Source organism: Trematomus bernacchii, unplaced genomic scaffold (assembly GCF_902827165.1).
Source record: "Trematomus bernacchii unplaced genomic scaffold, fTreBer1.1, whole genome shotgun sequence".
NCBI classification, from domain to species: domain Eukaryota; kingdom Metazoa; phylum Chordata; class Actinopteri; order Perciformes; family Nototheniidae; genus Trematomus; species Trematomus bernacchii.
In genome coordinates, this window is record NW_022987937.1 from 13,968 (window position 1) to 34,114 (window position 20,147).

Below are 20,147 nucleotides of genomic sequence, written 5' to 3' on the forward strand. Positions count from 1 at the left end.
AAATGGTGTCCATTCAGACCAGACCATTAATGTCATGTAGAGCAGCCATAGCATCTCTGTGACTGCACTCAGCCGGACTGCAGCAGGGCAGAACTGGGTGACTTTTAGTGAAGCCGTCCAAGGCCATAGACAAAATGGAACCACGTACTAACAAAAGGGACACAAGGTCATCAATGTCTCTCTTTACCTTTGGCCTGATTGTAAAACAAATTAGTGGAAGAAATGTGGAACACTAATCCATCATCATGTGACATTTAGAGTTCATTTAAATAATTACTTATGGGTTGAAGTCAAATTAACATTAACATTAGAACTAAAGTCAGTCAAAATTGGACGTGCACGGATCAGAATCTAATCAATACACCATTTTCCCAGCTCTGTAATGAAAAGGATATCAAGATTAGGTACATTACAGGAGTGATAAAACATCCAAACATGCACACTTATCTTATTCTAGTAGAGATTAGAGGACAGGTCTAATGTTGTGAACAAAATGATCAAGTCAAGTTATTTTATTTATTTTATCTTATGTACCACATTTAATTTAATAATTAATCTTAAATTACTAATAACTTTAAAGAAGGCAACAATTTACAATGTGGATAAGGTGACTACTTATCCAAAGTGTGTGTGTGTGTGTGTGTGTGTGTGTGTGTGTGTGTGTGTGTGTGTGTGTGTGTGAACAGCTTGTCTGCCCAAGGTTTAAAACATTTGGGACAGCAGTGAGAATGTTATGAGAAACAATTTGTTGCTTATACTGAACTCGAAAGAAGCTCGACTGGAACATTTTAAATAAATCAAAACACTTGCACATTAATTAAATACATTTGACATTTAGCTTGAGCTGGGTTCAATACTTTCTTTATGGTATTTAAATTGGGCTCAAGTAGAACCTTTACATGGATTTGGCTTGCAACACAAAGTGATACCGATCTCTGTCTGTTATGATTTGAAAGTCTCATGATTTAAAGTGTAGGGCTGTGAAGGAGAGGCCCTTGGAAAACAACCTCTACTTCTTTGTTAACTGTAATTACTTATTGTAAAGAGATTGCAACATTATACTTTTTAAAGAATTGCTCAATTCATTTAACACATTTATTATGCACACTGTAATGAAAACGTCAACAAATATATTGATCCTGGCTTAACCAGCGACCTTTACTCTTTTGTTCATAAGCTCGGTTTCAGAAAACTTGTCAGTAGTTTAACAACTATTATAATTGTAGTAATGTCTATGGAGACCAATTGGTTGATACGAGAAATCATTTGAAGCAGTTTAATAAAGAATGTTAAACTATATTTAAAACTGTAATTAAACTTCAACTTATATTAATTATCTGAATCCAGTGGCCAGTTGGAATAGACAATCAACAAAGTTTCCATTTTGCAGCAACAGCGCAAAAGGTTTCAACAATAGTTTGTATTATGTCTGAGTCAAGTTCTGTCTTATCAGCTTTGTTTCGGAATGTGTTCAATACATTACGTTTTTTTCATTATTACCATACAATACATAGATTTAAGAATAAATGGAACAAATAATACAACATTGACCTAAAACAGCAGACAGATTTTGCCCCCCTGACCTCCTCAGGCAGGGTTTTTACGACCAGCAGTGATGCCTCTGAGGGTCTAAGGGTGCAGGACGGGGCATAGGGTTTATAAAAGGTCACAAACATATCTTAACATAACAGCAATACAATTTAAAATGTATTCTTAAAGTAATATAATCTTCTCTTCTTCTTACACCTACAGCGCACACCCTGAACAGTGTGCTCCTTGTTTACATTTCCTCTGCACACTCAGATGCAGCGCACACCCTGAACAGTGTGCTTCTTGTTTACGTTTCCTCTGCACACTCAGATGCAGGACATAAAACACTCTTTTGCTATTTATTTTCATTTTGCAGCACATCTATACTACCAGAATTTTGCAAAACACTATATATTATTTATCTTTCTCAAGTCATTTACTTTTGGTGAGTTAACTAAAGCTTAGTTTATTTTACCCTGGCTATGGACTGATTCATTATTAGTTGTTACAAAACATGCACAAGACGGCGGTTAGACAAACCAATATAGACCCCTGATACAAACAATCAGACAAACAAACATGAACTCATAATAAACAACAATGCAACAGCAAAGTTCATCCAGCTCAATTTAGTCCGGATTAAAGAGGTTTCAGAGGGGGTAGGGACTATTTGATCTCTCCCAATGGGAACCCAGTGGGGTACCTTGACTCGTGCCTCCACCCTTGTATACAAGTCCTTAGATCGGTGCCTGAAGACCGTCCAAGAGCAATAACTAGCTTATCCTCTTGCGACCCCACTATCCCTGCTCTAGTGGTGCTATGCCCCCCCGATCCGGAGCACATAGACTTTTTTTCCTCTACCCTTTCTATCCGAAACCACACAGTTAACTGTAGTCCTACTCGACCAGCCTATACACCTCCCATCATGCTCATCACAACGATGAAACACAGTTTTGCTCTACACTTGCATACCACTGCCCACCCATGATCAATTAGCCTATAATTTTATGTATGCACCCCGGACCGACATCAGCTCCTCAGCAATGTAGGGAGCCTGTCGCATCAGGTAATGCACGCACCTCGCACTTGCCAGCACATCGTAAACGGCCACAAGCCACGAGAGTGCTTTTAAACAGTCTCGTTTTTAATAGAGACGGCGGTGGTGTGAGTTAAAGTTATAGACAAAAGCTGTGATTTTCTCCCTCCGAGTTCACTTCACCAGCTCATGCAGATACGGGGAGGCATTTGACACGCATTCCCCGGAGCTGCAGCAGCTGGAGCCGTGTTTTTTTTAGAGGCGCTGGGGGTAATATCTATGGCTGCTTTAGTTAACTGCTAGTGTTGGCCGCTGAAACCCCCGGAATCTCGGCGATTTGTTCATTACAAATCTCTATTTTGATTTCACACAGAAGTTCCACTTTACTGCTGCCCTCATTAAGGTCTTTTTAAACATCTCCGTGTATGCCTGCACGGCACATACGTCCGAGCAGCACACACAGAGGGAACCAGCCAAGACAGAGTCCCTGGATGATCCCCTGGGGTTACTAGCCCCAAATGTTCATTAACCAAAACGAAACGCAGCCGCTTAGCTTCACAGATAATTTTAGGATACCGTCAATCACAGATTCTGGTAAGGCAATGTCCAAATGTAGATTTGAAATCACACTTACCAGTCTCTGAAGATCTGTTGGTATCCTGCCGACAACGCCAATTTGTGGAGGAAACTTCTGTGTAGTAAAGCATGGAGTCACCGACTCAGGAAGGAGACACGGTGAGAGTTGGAGCTTTGATGTCAAACACTGATGGGTTTATTCAGAGTATTCGGCCGGAGGATTCACATCACAAATCAAAGAGTCAGAGGTTCTGACCACACGGTAGAGTTGCCACGTCAATTCTGAAGAACCTCTCTCTATGCTAGACCTTTTAACTGGTTCACAGAGAATCAACATCTCTGAAGGAGTAGACTAAACACTGAATCATCTGCGTCCAACGCTCATGGCCTCAAGGATTTCACATCTTAGAGCCCACAAACACCGATAAAGAAGTGCTTCAGTGTTCCCACAACAATTACCCTTCGTGCCAGACAAGTTGACCGGTCTCACACTGGTGACAACACATATGGCACCAAGGCCTTTCCTTAAAGGAGATAACAGATGTCAGAGTAAAAGGTTAGATATCTAGAAGAATTATTCCTTAACACATACTGATATACACCTGAACATCAGCAGGAGAGGACTCTTTAAAGTAGAGACACTACATACTGATATACACCTGAACATCAGCAGGAGAGGACTCTTTAAAGTAGAGACACTACATACTGATATACACCTGAACATCAGCAGGAGAGGACTCTTTAAAGTAGAGACACTACATACTGATATACACCTGAACATCAGCAGGAGAGGACTCTTTAAAGTAGAGACACTACATACTGATATACACCTGAACATCAGCAGGAGAGGACTCTTTAAAGTAGAGACACTACATACTGATATACACCTGAACATCAGCAGGAGAGGACTCTTTAAAGTAGAGACACTACATACTGATATACACCTGAACATCAGCAGGAGAGGACTCTTTAAAGTAGAGACACTACATACTGATATACACCTGAACATCAGGACTCTTTAAAAAGAAACATCTCAAATGTATAAAACAGCTTCTTTATTTTTTCAAACAATAAATACAAATACGTTAAACTTGAATGTCTTCATGTGTTCTTGTTCGTATAAAAGTGTGTTCATACAGAAAGTCATCATCTTTAATATCCGTCTGCTTCCATCGCACACTTTAAGACAAAGCACAGATTTAACATTTCTTAACGACAGCTTTTTAGAAAAACTAAATATAAAACTTACAAAAAGATAAATATTCAGTGAATAAAAAACATTTAGTGGAATAGTTTGAGACGCTCGGGCGACGGGCCGCCGTCATGCGTCGAATAAATACTACATCAATAAATAGATTTTATTTAGCTGAAACTTCCGGATGGAAAACACCTGGTCAGGTTAACGAGGAGGGGGAGACACCTGGTCAGGTTAACGAGGAGGGGGAGACACCTGGTCAGGTTAACGAGGAGGGGGAGACACCTGGTCAGGTTAACGAGGAGGGGGAGACACCTGGTCAGGTTAACGAGGAGGGGGAGACACCTGTCAGGTTAACGAGGAGGGGGAGACACCTGGTCAGGTTAACGAGGAGGGGGAGACACCTGGTCAGGTTAACGAGGAGGGGGAGACACCTGGTCAGGTTAACGAGGAGGGGGAGACACCTGGTCAGGTTAACGAGGAGGGGGAGACACCTGGTCAGATTAACGAGGAGGGGGAGACACCTGGTCAGGTTAACGAGGAGGGGGAGACACCTGGTCAGGTTAACGAGGAGGGGGAGACACCTGGTCAGGTTAACGAGGAGGGGGAGACACCTGGTCAGGTTAACGAGGAGGGGGAGACACCTGGTCAGGTTAACGAGGAGGGGGAGACACCTGGTCAGGTTAACGAGGAGGGGGAGACACCTGGTCAGGTTAACGAGGAGGGGGAGACACCTGGTCAGGTTAACGAGGAGAGGGAGACACCTGGTCAGGTTAACGAGGAGGGGGAGACACCTGGTCAGGTTAACGAGGAGAGGGAGACACCTGGTCAGGTTAACGAGGAGGGGGAGACACCTGGTCAGGTTAACGAGGAGGGGGAGACACCTGGTCAGGTTAACGAGGAGAGGGAGAGAGATTACAGGTAAATCAGAGCGGAGGTTTAACCACAGAAGAATCGTTAAGGTCACATGTTCTATATATTTTTCAGAAATTAAAGACTTGTTGGTTTTTTTTGTGCAATTTAAAAAATGCTTCGAGGGAAAAACGATTGAAACTGAAATGAAATATTTTTTGCAACAAAAACTAATTTGTGACCAATTTTTGTTTTGTTTGCAAATTTGTTTCCGAAGACACGAGATGAACCCCGTACTTACAGCAGCTTTACATTTGTTCAAAAGGCGGCGTTACACTTTAGAAAGTCGCAGAGAAGTATTAATAAAAGGTGCTCGATCGGTGAGGAGGTTTTTCAATCTGTGCAGAAACTCAGTGACGTGAGAAAGTGAAGACGAAGAGGTTAGCAACATTTAGCTTAGCATTGGTGAGATCATAACCCTTTTTACTTCAATATCTGTTTACTCAAATACAAATAATATCTAGACCACAATGAACATTTGAGGTGGGGGAAAGGGAACCGTGGGGGGGGTCATAATGTTAGGGGGGGAAAATGGAATTTTGAGGTTAAAGTTTTACATTTTTCTGTATAATTTTTTTATTTTTTATTTCAATGTGCAAATATGATCTTTGAGAATATTCTATTTCCCTGATGAATGTAGAACCCTAACTTCAGACATTTTGATTTATTTTTTCTTGCAAATAATCAGAGAATATTCTGTATTTTTTCTGTTAAATTTTAAACTTGAATCTGAATTGTTCACGTAACTTCAAAAGATTACATTTTCCTAACATTACATTTGAGCATTTTCGGACATTTATGATTGAAATATTACCTTTACGATTAATCGGTTATTAAATATTTGACTGATTGTTCCGGCTTTTTAAAAACAGGTATTTCTCGGTCATGATTATTAATTGTTTTCAGGCTAAAATGTTATGAAAGTTTGTTTAAAATGAACGTTTCTATATGAAATAAAATCAGTGGCTGTCGATTGATACTGGATATTACTTCTGTTCTGATGAAGACATTTATAAAACTATATTATAAAACGGACTCCTTTGTTTTACAGGTCCGTCACTTCTTAAACCCAATGATCGGGTTCCCTGAGAGTCACTTAGAAAACTGATTATTATTGGAGCTATTAGAAAGTTGTTGGTTTTATGACCAAGTGGTTGATTTCCAGATCTCTTTTAGCTGAAAGTCCTCACGGTGTGCTCTGAATAAGGACCGGTACAGGCATGTTCTCGCAGCAGGAACAAACACAGAAACAGAATATAGCAGAGAGGAAAAGTGCTGGACTTCTGAGAACTAAATAAAACACAGGAAAATGAAAAACAAGAAATATAAAAAGAGGAAATTCAGAATGCCCGTCTGCTTCTGTCCGACTGAAAGCTCACTCATTCAAATATCTCAGATCAGATTTCAGATCAGATGCTTCCTGCAGCAGAAACACGTCGTCATGAATCTGCAGGAGGTTAGAGATCTGGACCCGGGTTAGAAAGTGAAGGCAGAGTCCATCCTGAAGAGAAACTCAGTTCTTAACGAGCAGGAGGTTTAAGGACAGGACACAGGACAGGACACAGGACAGGACACAGGACACAGGACACAGGACACAGGACAACAATCCTGAAGAGAAACTCAGATCAGATGAGAGTCCGTAGCATCAGAACAAACTTCAGATCTTAACGAGCAGGAGGTTTAAAGATCTTGACTTCATAAACAAACTAAAGGCCGTTTCCATCTTGAAGTAGAAACTCTGAGGTTAGAGATCTGTTCCCGTTAGACTAAAGACATGCAGAGTCAGATGAGTCCGTAGCATCAGAACAAACCTCATTGTTAACGAGCGGAAGGTTTAAAGATCTTGACTTCATAAACAAACTAGAGCCCGTTTCCATCTTGAAGTAGAAACTCTGAATCATCATTAGAGTTCGTAGCGGCGTCAGATCCCCCACAATGCCCCTCTCCTCTACTCTTTCTTCAGGCGAGCGTCTTGGCACCGGCACAGGTATGTCTTGTAGAAGAAGTTGCTGAACAGCATCAGGTAGCTCCCGTACATGACGGCCGCGCAGCCGATGTTATCGATGCGCGTGGGGCAGTCTGCGCTGTTCATCCATTTATAAACCAGCGCGCTGACCAGCAGGCCCATCGCCATCTGTCCGATCTGAGCGCTGGTGATGATCACAGCGAGCGGTCGAGGGACCTTTAACCCCGCGGCACGAGCAGAGTAGTAGCTGTACATGAGAGCGTGCACGGTGAAGTTCATGGTCATGAACCAGCCGCCGCCCGCCACCATGTCCTTGTAGGAGTACCAGGAGTAGAGCAGCACGGTGATGTGATGGTACCAGTGTAGGAACAGCAGCTTCTGCTTCCTCAGCACCACGAAGGCCGTGTCGCCTGGCGGAGAGAGGGTCAAAAGGTCAATGGCTGCACTTATATATCTCTTTATCCAGTCTGTTCAACCCAGTCCGTTCAACCCAGTCTCACAACAAAGCGTGTAATAGCTGCGTTGGTCCACAGGGCAAAACTAGCTATTACACGTTCTTTTGTGAGACTGGGGTCTGTTCGACCCCTCAAAGCTCTTCACATACGAGTCATTCACACATTCAAAATGTCTAGAGAGATGTCCTGAAGATTTGGGAAAAGTTGCAGGAATATATCCAACACAAATGTTAAAAGTAACAGAAAAATGACTCGAAACATTAGTGAAAAAGTGTGTGTAAAGATCCTTAAAATGACCAAACCTTATGAGAGGTTTAATAACATATAAATATCTAATTTATATTAAAAAAACATGACTTTATAATCTGATAATATAAAAGAAAATCTTGTAACTTAAATGACTTAATGGAGTTACTGAGCGTAAACATGTATAATAAATATAACCGTACCCAGCTCCGGGGCCTTGCTCAGCACGAAGGCGTACGCCCAGAACTTGCTGACCGGTCCGTTGTAGAAGCTCTGATCACAGATGGAGCGTCTGAAGCCCTGGAGACTCAGGATGTGAACCATGTAGGAACCGGTCCGCACCGCCCCGATGATACTGCACACACACGTTTAGTTAAAGAAGCAAAGACCTGGTAAAACATTCAAGATTCAAGGCTGTATCATCATGTGCTCAGCAGCTACAGATAACTGTTGGGAAATTACAGAATGTCCTCTTCCAACATGAGAGTAACATGATAACAAAGGTATCCCAACTGTAGCTGTGAACATGACAGGATGTGTGATTACCTAGAAGAGCATCAGGACTGTTTGAGGCATATGATAGCTATGTGATGAACATGATGATTCAGCCTCTATGGAGATAGACATATGACAAGCATGCATGGATCCTGAGATTGAGGCTCAAGCCGGGGACCAGTGAGATTTCTCCAACAGTGTGTCAATGAAAAACTGAAGTCCTCCAACAGAGCAACATGAATATATATAGGACATAAAACTAATAAAATAGAAATAGTGCAAGAAAAAACAATTTCCCAAATTGGGATCAATCAAGTACCATCTGATCTTATCTACAAGTAGATGGAATGATATATTAGATAAATAATTAGCAAAATGCAAACAGATGAATGTTTATGGATGTTCTTTAAAAGGTTCATGTGTTTAACAGTCTTATCATGGTCATGTGGGCGGGGTGTAAATATGAGACCGTGTCCCGACTCATTACGTCTTATTTTATATATTATTATTACGCCCCTTGTAGCACCTTGGGATTACTTTTAGCAATGAAAGGTGCTTTACAAATAACATGTATTCTTATTTTATATGATTTATTGACTTTATACAACGTGTTTTTACCTGAAGACGGCGAGGCTGAGCGACCAGAGGACGAGCGGCAGGCGCAGGTTCATCTTGGGGCGGAGCTTCATGTAGTGCTGACCTCCGAACACCAGGGCGGCGTAAAGAGCGCTGAACACAAACGACTTACTCCTGAAGAGATACAAAAAAAAGTGAAAACGTTAAAGTAGAGACACTACATACTGATATACACCTGAACATCAGCAGGAGAGAACTCTTTAAAGTAGAGACACTACATACTGATATACACCTGAACATCAGCAGGAGAGGACTCTTTAAAGTAGAGACACTACATACTGATATACACCTGAACATCAGCAGGAGAGGACTCTTTAAAGTAGAGACACTACATACTGATATACACCTGAACATCAGCAGGAGAGAACTCTTTAAAGTAGAGACACTACATACTGATATACACCTGAACATCAGCAGGAGAGGACTCTTTAAAGTAGAGACACTACATACTGATATACACCTGAACATCAGCAGGAGAGGACTCTTTAAAGTAGAGACACTACATACTGATATACACCTGAACATCAGCAGGAGAGGACTCTTTAAAGTAGAGACACTACATACTGATATACACCTGAACATCAGCAGGAGAGGACTCTTTAAAGTAGAGACACTACATACTGATATACACCTGAACATCAGCAGGAGAGGACTCTTTAAAGTAGAGACACTACATACTGATATACACCTGAACATCAGCAGGAGAGGACTCTTTAAAGTAGAGACACTACATACTGATATACACCTGAACATCAGCAGGAGAGGACTCTTTAAAGTAGAGACACTACATACTGATATACACCTGAACATCAGCAGGAGAGGACTCTTTAAAGTAGAGACACTACATACTGATATACACCTGAACATCAGCAGGAGAGGACTCTTTAAAGTAGAGACACTACATACTGATATACACCTGAACATCAGCAGGAGAGGACTCTTTAAAGTAGAGACACTACATACTGATATACACCTGAACATCAGCAGGAGAGGACTCTTTAAAGTAGAGACACTACATACTGATATACACCTGATCATCAGCAGGGGAGGACTCTTTAAAGTGGTTTGTTTTTATTACAGTTCCTCATGTAGATGTGTTATTTTAAAGTCTGTGTTCATGCTGACTTGTTTACGTTGGGCCACACCTTAATCCCATTTAAAAATCTACATTTTCCGGCAGGTGAGAGGCCGACCTGCTCTACCTGCTCTCCAGGTGTCTTCACCTGATTTATCTTCAGGGGATTACATCAGCCCACTTTAACTACACAGATTTTAAAGAAGATGTGTTGAATGTTGGTGTCATGTTACTTTAGGTGTTTCTAAGCAGCTGTGATTAACAGACCATCGATCTGTATTTTTTTTTTTCAAGCTGCGTAAAAATGAACATGTTTTGTTTTATAATAAATTGCCATCAGTGGAATAAACCAATAAATAAAATCCTGATAATGGCTGATTTTACATGTTTTATATCATGAATCAGTTTAAAAATATCACACTAAACAGAGTTATTTTCCAGTGAAAGTTTAAAATCAGGCCACATTTTTCTCGGTTTCTGCTGCATATTTTGAGATGTCATCACCTGGGAGTGACTGCCTCTAACAGGAAGAACCGGATTTAAAATAAATAGCGCAACCTACCAAAAATAAGTGACGTTACAGTGCCTCACCTGTAGTACACCTGAGTTAGAGATAAAGCTTTCTCCTTTTAGTAACCCCAAGAATACTCGATACGAGTTTGACCCACATTTAAAAAAACGCACCAAATCTCGTTCACAAATTACTAGTTTTAAAGTCCACTGCTTTGTAAATGACATACGAGTAGTATAAATAAGAAAATGTATGTATTCATAGAATAAGCTATAAAAGCTTGTCAATTCGGCTTAAAAACATTTCTAAAAAACAGTTTTTATTACACTAAAAACAGAAAATATATTTGAGGTGATTTGATTTTTTTAAGCGACCATCGCCGTTTGCTACCCGTTCGGTGGGGCACTTAGTATCGATCAAACCGGTTAAAGAAGGGGTGTGTGTGTGTGAAATACGTGTTTTTAGTTTAGTTTATGTATGCCGAAACAAAGACTGGATCCAAACACTCCAGAAACTGCCTTCAAACACGTTTAAAACGACTCCTACTTTTACAGTAGAGATTTTTATTTAAAAAAAATGTAGTTTTCTTAATGGAGTTTTGCACGTAGCTTCCACCACGGTTACCGGGGGCATTTCGACTCTTTCTTACTGTTAATTAGCTATTAAAAGTTTAAAGTCAGGGCAAACATCTCTCAGTTTCTTCAACACACTTCAATATGTCCTCCACAATGAGGGTTTTGAATCCCACTTTCCTCATATTTGTTACAAAACATCATTTTAATCAATGTTATATGTAAAGAATCAACATGAAATCTCCACTCTGTTCTGCTCGGTAATGATGAAGCTCACTTTTCTCCGCTTCCCCCTGAACAGTTAGCGGGGGATGTAAACCCTCAGTAGAAGCAGATAAGTTAGATATAATGCTGATAAATCAATAGGTTACCAGTTGTCCTGCATCCACTGAATGGCTCCTCTCTCGTCGAACCTCCTCTCGAAGCTCCACTCAGACAGCAGCAGCTCGGAGGCGTTCAGCTGCTGCAGAAGCTCCATGATGACAGGTTGTTCAAAGATCAATGTTCAATATCAAGTGTTGTATTAGCAGTGAGAGTCCTGTGTTTCCGTCCTCCTGTCGTCTGTCTGGCTCCTCACCTGTCTCACACTCCTAATTAAAGCCTATTAGCAGGGGGCGGGGCTTACAGGACACACCTGCTTCCTATCAACTTCTTTCAAACTTCTTTCTTCCGTCTTTTTTAAATGACAAGTTATTTGTAAAATGTTGATTCAATATTAAGATTTATAATAACTAATATGTAATATTCTTTCATTAACATTCAACGTTTGTTGTTTACATTTCAGCATTGCTAAAGATTACATAAACAAATATATTACTATTTATTTTTACATGAATTATTTTTTCTCTATTTTTAATAATAACGTTACATTTCCTAAACATTTTGTACCACAACCTTTAAGCTGAATTTAAAGGATATTAGAAGAGAAGAAGAAGAAAGATATTGGAAGATATATTTTTAAAAAGTTGGATTTTATCATAAATGCCGAAAATGGTCTGAAAAGTGTTTAAAAAGTAGAATACAAAATGTGATGTGTATCTGAAACACTGACACACTGATGGTGATGGAAAGCTGGTTCGAGGGGCCCCCAGTGAATGTTTGCCTCTAGGTCCCCCACAGACCGGATCGCCACTGAAATAACCAACTAGCTAATTAACTAACAGACTAAATACAAGCTCTTTAAATCTGAGAGTCAAGTAAAAATAACTAAATACTGAAGTTCTTCACATTTCCTGCTCGGGTGGAGCTGAAGAACCGGTTTCTCTGTTTCGCCTTCTCAGAAACCAGCTGGGAATAATTTAACATATTTAAAGGTCTCCTATTCTGCAGAATCCTCTTCTTCATGTCTCTTCTTCATCAACATGTGTCCCCTCTTCTTCATGTCTCTTCTTCATCAACATGTGTCCCCTCTTCTTCATGTCTCTTCTTCATCAACATGTGTCCCCTCTTCTTCATGTCTCTTCTTCATCAACATGTGTCCCCTCTTCTCCATGTCTCTTCTACATCAACATGTGTCCCCTCTTCTTCATGTCTCTTCTACATCAACATGTGTCCCCTCTTCTTCATGTCTCTTCTTCATCAACATGTGTCCCCTCTTCTTCATGTCTCTTCTTCATCAACATGTGTCCCCTCTTCTTCATGTCTCTTCTACATCAACATGTGTCCCCTCTTCTCCATGTCTCTTCTACATCAACATGTGTCCCCTCTTCTTCATGTCTCTTCTTCATCACCATGTGTCCCCTCTTCTTCATGTCTCTTCTTCATCAACATGTGTCCCCTCTTCTTCATGTCTCTTCTTCATCAACATGTGTCCCCTCTTCTTCATGTCTCTTCTTCATCAACATGTGTCCCCTCTTCTTCATGTCTCTTCTTCATCAACATGTGTCCCCTCTTCTTCATGTCTCTTCTTCATCAACATGTGTCCCCTCTTCTTCATGTCTCTTCTTCATCAACATGTGTCCCCTCTTCTTCATGTCTCTTCTACATCAACACGTGTCCCCTCTTCTTCATGTCTCTTCTTCATCAACATGTGTCCCCTCTTCTCCATGTCTCTTCTTCATCAACACGTGTCCCTCTTCTTCATGTCTCTTCTACATCAACATGTGTCTCCTCTTCTTCATGTCTCTTCTACATCAACATGTGTCCCCTCTTCTTCATGTCTCTTCTACATCAACATGTGTCCCCTCTTCTTCATGTCTCTTCTACATCAACATGTGTCCCCTCTTCTTCATGTCTCTTCTTCATCAACATGTGTCCCCTCTTCTTCATGTCTCTTCTTCATCAACATGTGTCCCCTCTTTCTTCATGTCTCTTCTTCATCAACATGTGTCCCCTCTTCTTCATGTCTCTTCTTCATCAACATGTGTCCCCTCTTCTTCATGTCTCTTCTTCATCAACATGTGTCCCCTCTTCTTCATGTCTCTTCTTCATCAACATGTGTCCCCTCTTCTTCATGTCTCTTCTTCATCAACATGTGTCCCCTCTTCTTCATGTCTCTTCTACATCAACATGTGTCCCCTCTTCTTCATGTCTCTTCTTCATCAACACGTGTCCCCTCTTTCTTCATGTCTCTTCTTCATCAACACGTGTCCCCTCTTCTTCATGTCTCTTCTTCATCAACACGTGTCCCCTCTTCTTCATGTCTCTTCTTCATCAACACGTGTCCCCTCTTCTTCATGTCTCTTCTACATCAACACGTGTCCCCTCTTCTTCATGTCTCTTCTTCATCAACACGTGTCCCCTCTTCTTCATGTCTCTTCTTCATCAACATGTGTCCCCTCTTCTTCATGGCTCTTCTTCATCAACATGTGTCCCCTCTTCTTCATGTCTCTTCTACATCAACATGTGTCCCCTCTTCTTCATGTCTCTTCTACATCAACATGTGTCCCCTCTTCTTCATGTCTCTTCTTCATCAACATGTGTCCCCTCTTCTTCATGTCTCTTCTTCATCAACATGTGTCCCCTCTTCTTCATGTCTCTTCTTCATCAACATGTGTCCCCTCTTCTTCATGTCTCTTCTTCATCAACATGTGTCCCCTCTTCTTCATGTCTCTTTCTTCATCAACATGTGTCCCCTCTTCTTCATGTCTCTTCTTCATCAACATGTGTCCCCTCTTCTTCATGTCTCTTCTTCATCAACATGTGTCCCCTCTTCTTCATGTCTCTTCTTCATCAACATGTGTCCCCTCTTCTTCATGTCTCTTCTACATCAACATGTGTCCCCTCTTCTTCATGTCTCTTCTACATCAACATGTGTCCCCTCTTCTTCATGTCTCTTCTTCATCAACATGTGTCCCCTCTTCTTCATGTCTCTTCTTCATCAACATGTGTCCCCTCTTCTTCATGTCTCTTCTTCATCAACAGTGTCCCCTCTTCTTCATGTCTCTTCTTCATCAACATGTGTCCCCTCTTCTTCATGTCTCTTCTTCATCAACATGTGTCCCCCTCTTCTTCATGTCTCTTCTTCATCAACATGTGTCCCCTCTTCTTCATGTCTCTTCTTCATCAACATGTGTTCCCCTCTTCTTCATGTCTCTTCTTCATCAACATGTGTCCCCTCTTCTTCATGTCTCTTCTTCATCAACATGTGTCCCCTCTTCTTCATGTCTCTTCTTCATCAACATGTGTCCCCTCTTCTTCATGTCTCTTCTTCATCAACATGTGTCCCCTCTTCTTCATGTCTATTCTACATCAACATGTGTCCCCTCTTCTTCATGTCTCTTCTTCATCAACATGTGTCCCCTCTTCTTCATGTCTCTTCTTCATCAACATGTGTCCCCTCTTCTTCATGTCTCTTCTTCATCAACATGTGTCCCCTCTTCTTCATGTCTCTTCTTCATCAACATGTGTCCCCTCTGTGGAAAGAGACTCTGAAAGTTTCAGGAACAAAGATTCTCTCTCTTTTTGATCCATTTCTATAAAAACCGGTCTGAAAATGAGCTGATCAGATTTTGGCCACTTTGTGATGTCATAACAATGTTGTGTCTTGTGTAACCATTAGCCAATCAGCAACCAAGGTAACCCCCCCCCCCCCCCCACCTTATCACCTGAATCTGCTCCTAGAGCACCATTGAGTTCTTTGTAACCAAATGTCTCTCAGAGGGGCGTGGGGAGGGGCTCCTTATTTCATCTAAAGTAACAGACAGAGAATCAGCACTTTGGAAACAGGGCTGAAACAGAGGGGATTATGGGTAATGCTGCAATGATCTGTTTGGTGTTTCAGCCAATCAGAGACAGGCTCTGGATATATCTGAGACCTGGGATATATTGATGAAGAGGAGGATGATAGGGGACCTTTAATTTAAACTCAAAGGAGTCAAAGCTCTTCTTCTACAGGTGAATCCACTTTAATACATGAATGGAAATCATTTTAAAAAGCAAGCATTAGCAGCATCTCTACACTGTAACTCAGATTATCAAGATTATTATATTATTCATAACTTTCATTAAAACATATAAAAGGCAGATTTTTTTTAGATTAAATTAAAAATAAACATACAAACAAATCAAAATTATAAAATAAAACTATTTAAAACAATACAAATATATTTATTTTGACTTCAGTAAAAGCACTTTTCTGCCATCTGCTGGACACAAAGTGAAACTGCACCTCAGAGGAGGTTTCAGAAGATAAGGCAGAGAAAAGGTTCCATTAAATAACAACATATATAAAAAATGTGTTTTTAGATTTAAAAATCAAGACAATTTCACCTTCTGTGATGAATCTGTAAATAACTGTAATATATACTACATTACATCACATCACATCACATTACATCACATTACATTACATTACATTACATTACATTACATTACATCACATTACATTACATTACATTATTACCTTTAAGAAGAAGATTGGGAGGGATGACACCCTCTTTAATGGTCCCACATGCAGAGCACACAGAACACACAGTGACATTTGTTCTCTGCTTTTAACCCATCCTAGTACCAGGAGTCTAGTACCAGGAGTCTAGGACCAGGAGTCTAGTACCAGGAGTCTAGTACCAGGAGTCTAGGACCAGGAGTCTAGTACCAGGAGTCTAGTGCCAGGAGTCTAGTACCAGGAGTCTAGTACCAGGAGTCTAGTACCAGGAGTCTAGTACCAGGAGTCTAGTACCAGGAGTCTAGTGCCAGGAGTCTAGTACCAGGAGTCTAGCACCAGGAGTCTAGTACCAGGAGTCTAGTACCAGGAGTCTAGTACCAGGAGTCTAGTGCCAGGAGTCTAGTACCAGGAGTCTAGTGCCAAGAGTCTAGTACCAGGAGTCTAGTGCCAGGAGTCTAGTACCAGGAGTCTAGTACCAGGAGTCTAGAGCCAGGAGTCTAGAACTTGGAGTCTAGTACCAGGAGTCTAGAACCAGGAGTCTAGTGCCAGGAGTCTAGTGCCAGGAGTCTAGTACCAGGAGTCTAGTACCAGGAGTCTAGAACCAGGAGTCTAGAGCCAGGAGTCTAGTGCCAGGAGTCTAGTACCAGGAGTCTAGAACTTGGAGTCTAGAACCAGGAGTCTAGAACTTGGAGTCTAGCACCAGGAGTCTAGTGCCAGCAGTCTAGTACCAGGAGTCTAGTACCAGGAGTCTAGTACCAGGAGTCTAGTGCTAGGAGTCTAGTACCAGGAGTCTAGTACCAGGAGTCTAGTGCTAGGAGTCTAGTACCAGGAGTCTAGTACCAGGAGTCTAGTACCAGGAGTCTAGTGCTAGGAGTCTAGTACCAGGAGTCTAGTACCAGGAGTCTAGTACCAGGAGTCTAGAACTTGGAGTCTAGTACCAGGAGTCTAGTACCAGGAGTCTAGAACTTGGAGTCTAGTACCAGGAGTCTAGTGCCAGGAGTCTAGAACTTGGAGTCTAGTACCAGGAGTCTAGTACCAGGAGTCTAGAACTTGGAGTCTAGTACCAGGAGTCTAGTGCCAGGAGTCTAGTACCAGGAGTCTAGTGCCAGGAGTCTAGTGCCAGGAGTCTAGTACCAGGAGTCTAGTACCAGGAGTCTAGAACCAGGAGTCTAGTGCCAGGAGTCTAGTACCAGGAGTCTAGAACTTGGAGTCTAGAACTTGGAGTCTAGCACCAGGAGTCTAGAGCCAGGAGTCTAGTGCCAGGAGTCTAGTACCAGGAGTCTAGTACCAGGAGTCTAGAACCAGGAGTCTAGTGCCAGGAGTCTAGTACCAGGAGTCTAGAACTTGGAGTCTAGAACCAGGAGTCTAGCACCAGGAGTCTAGAACTTGGAGTCTAGAACTTGGAGTCTAGTGCCAGGAGTCTAGTACCAGGAGTCTAGAACTTGGAATCTTGTACCAGGAGTCTAGTACCAGGAGTCTAGAACTTGGAGTCTAGTACCAGGAGTCTAGTGCCAGGAGTCTAGTACCAGGAGTCTAGTGCCAGGAGTCTAGAACTTGGAGTCTAGCACCAGGAGTCTAGAGCCAGGAGTCTAGTGCCAGGAGTCTAGTACCAGGAGTCTAGTACCAGGAGTCTAGTACCAGGAGTCTAGTGCCAGGAGTCTAGTACCAGGAGTCTAGAACTTGGAGTCTAGAACCAGGAGTCTAGAACTTGGAGTCTAGCACCAGGAGTCTAGTGCCAGGAGTCTAGTACCAGGAGTCTAGTACCAGGAGTCTAGTACCAGGAGTCTAGTGCTAGGAGTCTAGTACCAGGAATCTAGTACCAGGAGTCTAGTGCTAGGAGTCTAGTACCAGGAGTCTAGTACCAGGAGTCTAGTACCAGGAGTCTAGTGCTAGGAGTCTAGTACCAGGAGTCTAGTACCAGGAGTCTAGTACCAGGAGTCTAGAACTTGGAGTCTAGTACCAGGAGTCTAGTACCAGGAGTCTAGAACTTGGAGTCTAGTACCAGGAGTCTAGTGCCAGGAGTCTAGAACTTGGAGTCTAGTACCAGGAGTCTAGTACCAGGAGTCTAGAACTTGGAATCTTGTACCAGGAGTCTAGTACCAGGAGTCTAGAACTTGGAGTCTAGTACCAGGAGTCTAGTGCCAGGAGTATAGTACCAGGAGTCTAGTGCCAGGAGTCTAGAACTTGGAGTCTAGCACCAGGAGTCTAGAGCCAGGAGTCTAGTGCCAGGAGTCTAGTACCAGGAGTCTAGTGCCAGGAGTCTAGAACTTGGAGTCTAGCACCAGGAGTCTAGAGCCAGGAGTCTAGTGCCAGGAGTCTAGTACCAGGAGTCTAGTACCAGGAGTCTAGAACCAGGAGTCTAGTGCCAGGAGTCTAGTACCAGGAGTCTAGAACTTGGAGTCTAGAACCAGGAGTCTAGAACTTGGAGTCTAGCACCAGGAGTCTAGTGCCAGGAGTCTAGAACTTGGGGTCTAGCACCAGGAGTCTAGAGCCAGGAGTCTAGAACTTGGAGTCTAGCACCAGGAGTCTAGAGCCAGGAGTCTAGTGCCAGGAGTCTAGTACCAGGAGTCTAGTACCAGGAGTCTAGAACTTGGAATCTTGTACCAGGAGTCTAGTACCAGGAGTCTAGAACTTGGAGTCTAGTACCAGGAGTCTAGTGCCAGGAGTCTAGTACCAGGAGTCTAGTGCCAGGAGTCTAGAACTTGGAGTCTAGCACCAGGAGTCTAGAGCCAGGAGTCTAGTGCCAGGAGTCTAGTACCAGGAGTCTAGTACCAGGAGTCTAGTACCAGGAGTCTAGTGCCAGGAGTCTAGTACCAGGAGTCTAGAACTTGGAGTCTAGAACCAGGAGTCTAGAACTTGGAGTCTAGCACCAGGAGTCTAGTGCCAGGAGTCTAGTACCAGGAGTCTAGTACCAGGAGTCTAGTACCAGGAGTCTAGTGCTAGGAGTCTAGTACCAGGAATCTAGTACCAGGAGTCTAGTGCTAGGAGTCTAGTACCAGGAGTCTAGTACCAGGAGTCTAGTACCAGGAGTCTAGTGCTAGGAGTCTAGTACCAGGAGTCTAGTACCAGGAGTCTAGTACCAGGAGTCTAGAACTTGGAGTCTAGTACCAGGAGTCTAGTACCAGGAGTCTAGAACTTGGAGTCTAGTACCAGGAGTCTAGTGCCAGGAGTCTAGAACTTGGAGTCTAGTACCAGGAGTCTAGTACCAGGAGTCTAGAACTTGGAATCTTGTACCAGGAGTCTAGTACCAGGAGTCTAGAACTTGGAGTCTAGTACCAGGAGTCTAGTGCCAGGAGTATAGTACCAGGAGTCTAGTGCCAGGAGTCTAGAACTTGGAGTCTAGCACCAGGAGTCTAGAGCCAGGAGTCTAGTGCCAGGAGTCTAGTACCAGGAGTCTAGTGCCAGGAGTCTAGAACTTGGAGTCTAGCACCAGGAGTCTAGAGCCAGGAGTCTAGTGCCAGGAGTCTAGTACCAGGAGTCTAGTACCAGGAGTCTAGAACCAGGAGTCTAGTGCCAGGAGTCTAGTACCAGGAGTCTAGAACTTGGAGTCTAGAACCAGGAGTCTAGAACTTGGAGTCTAGCACCAGGAGTCTAGTGCCAGGAGTCTAGAACTTGGGGTCTAGCACCAGGAGTCTAGAGCCAGGAATCTAGTGCCAGGAGTCTAGTACCAGGAGTCTACTACCAGGAGTCTACTACCAGGAGTCTAGAGCCAGGAGTCTAGTGCCAGGAGTCTAGTACCAGGAGTCTAGAACTTGGAGTCTAGAACCAGGAGTCTAGAACTTGGAGTCTAGCACCAGGAGTCTAGTGCCAGGAGTCTAGTACCAGGAGTCTAGTACCAGGAGTCTAGTGCTAGGAGTCTAGTACCAGGAGTCTAGTACCAGGAGTCTAGTACCAGGAGTATAGTACCAGGAGTCTAGTGCCAGGAGTCTAGAACTTGGAGTCTAGCACCAGGAGTCTAGAGCCAGGAGTCTAGTGCCAGGAGTCTAGTACCAGGAGTCTAGTGCCAGGAGTCTAGAACTTGGAGTCTAGCACCAGGAGTCTAGAGCCAGGAGTCTAGTGCCAGGAGTCTAGTACCAGGAGTCTAGTACCAGGAGTCTAGAACCAGGAGTCTAGTGCC

General features: G+C 42.7%; 2 protein-coding genes across 3 annotated transcripts; one reads left to right on the forward strand and one right to left on the reverse strand.

Annotated features, from left to right (window-relative positions):
• Positions 1-4,177: 4,177 nt before the first annotated feature.
• Positions 4,178-11,816, reverse strand: LOC117470678 (elongation of very long chain fatty acids protein 6-like). Its single transcript, XM_034115495.1, has 4 exons — positions 11,577-11,816; positions 9,030-9,161; positions 8,120-8,271; positions 4,178-7,625 (listed from the first exon to the last, which is right to left on the reverse strand). The coding sequence occupies exons 1-4, from the start codon at positions 11,681-11,683 to the stop codon at positions 7,198-7,200; spliced, it is 819 nt and encodes a 272-aa protein (XP_033971386.1). The 5' UTR covers positions 11,684-11,816; the 3' UTR covers positions 4,178-7,197.
• LOC117470677 lies at positions 4,440-5,641 on the forward strand. 2 transcript variants are annotated; one of them, XM_034115493.1, is made up of 2 exons: positions 4,440-5,199; positions 5,230-5,641. In XM_034115493.1, the coding sequence occupies exons 1-2, from the start codon at positions 4,466-4,468 to the stop codon at positions 5,609-5,611; spliced, it is 1,116 nt and encodes a 371-aa protein (XP_033971384.1). In that variant the 5' UTR covers positions 4,440-4,465; the 3' UTR covers positions 5,612-5,641. The 2 variants fall into 2 exon arrangements, with proteins under 2 accessions (XP_033971384.1, XP_033971385.1); XM_034115494.1 differs by having other exon boundaries at positions 4,466-4,540; positions 4,571-5,641.
• Positions 11,817-20,147: the final 8,331 nt, after the last annotated feature.

Bases quoted from the DNA above. Each gene is read 5' to 3' on its own strand.
- LOC117470677 (XM_034115493.1), top strand. From the start codon at position 4,466: ATGCGTCGAATAAATACTACATCAATAAATAGATTTTATTTAGCTGAA. The intron at 5,200-5,229 runs GTTAACGAGGAG...ACACCTGGTCAG, and splicing joins AGGGGGAGACACCTGGTCAG to GTTAACGAGGAGAGGGAGAG.
- LOC117470678 (XM_034115495.1), bottom strand. From the start codon at position 11,683: ATGGAGCTTCTGCAGCAGCTGAACGCCTCCGAGCTGCTGCTGTCTGAG. The intron at 8,272-9,029 runs GTAAAAACACGT...GTGTGTGTGCAG, and splicing joins CTCAGCCTCGCCGTCTTCAG to TATCATCGGGGCGGTGCGGA. The intron at 7,626-8,119 runs GTACGGTTATAT...TCTCTCCGCCAG, and splicing joins GAGCAAGGCCCCGGAGCTGG to GCGACACGGCCTTCGTGGTG.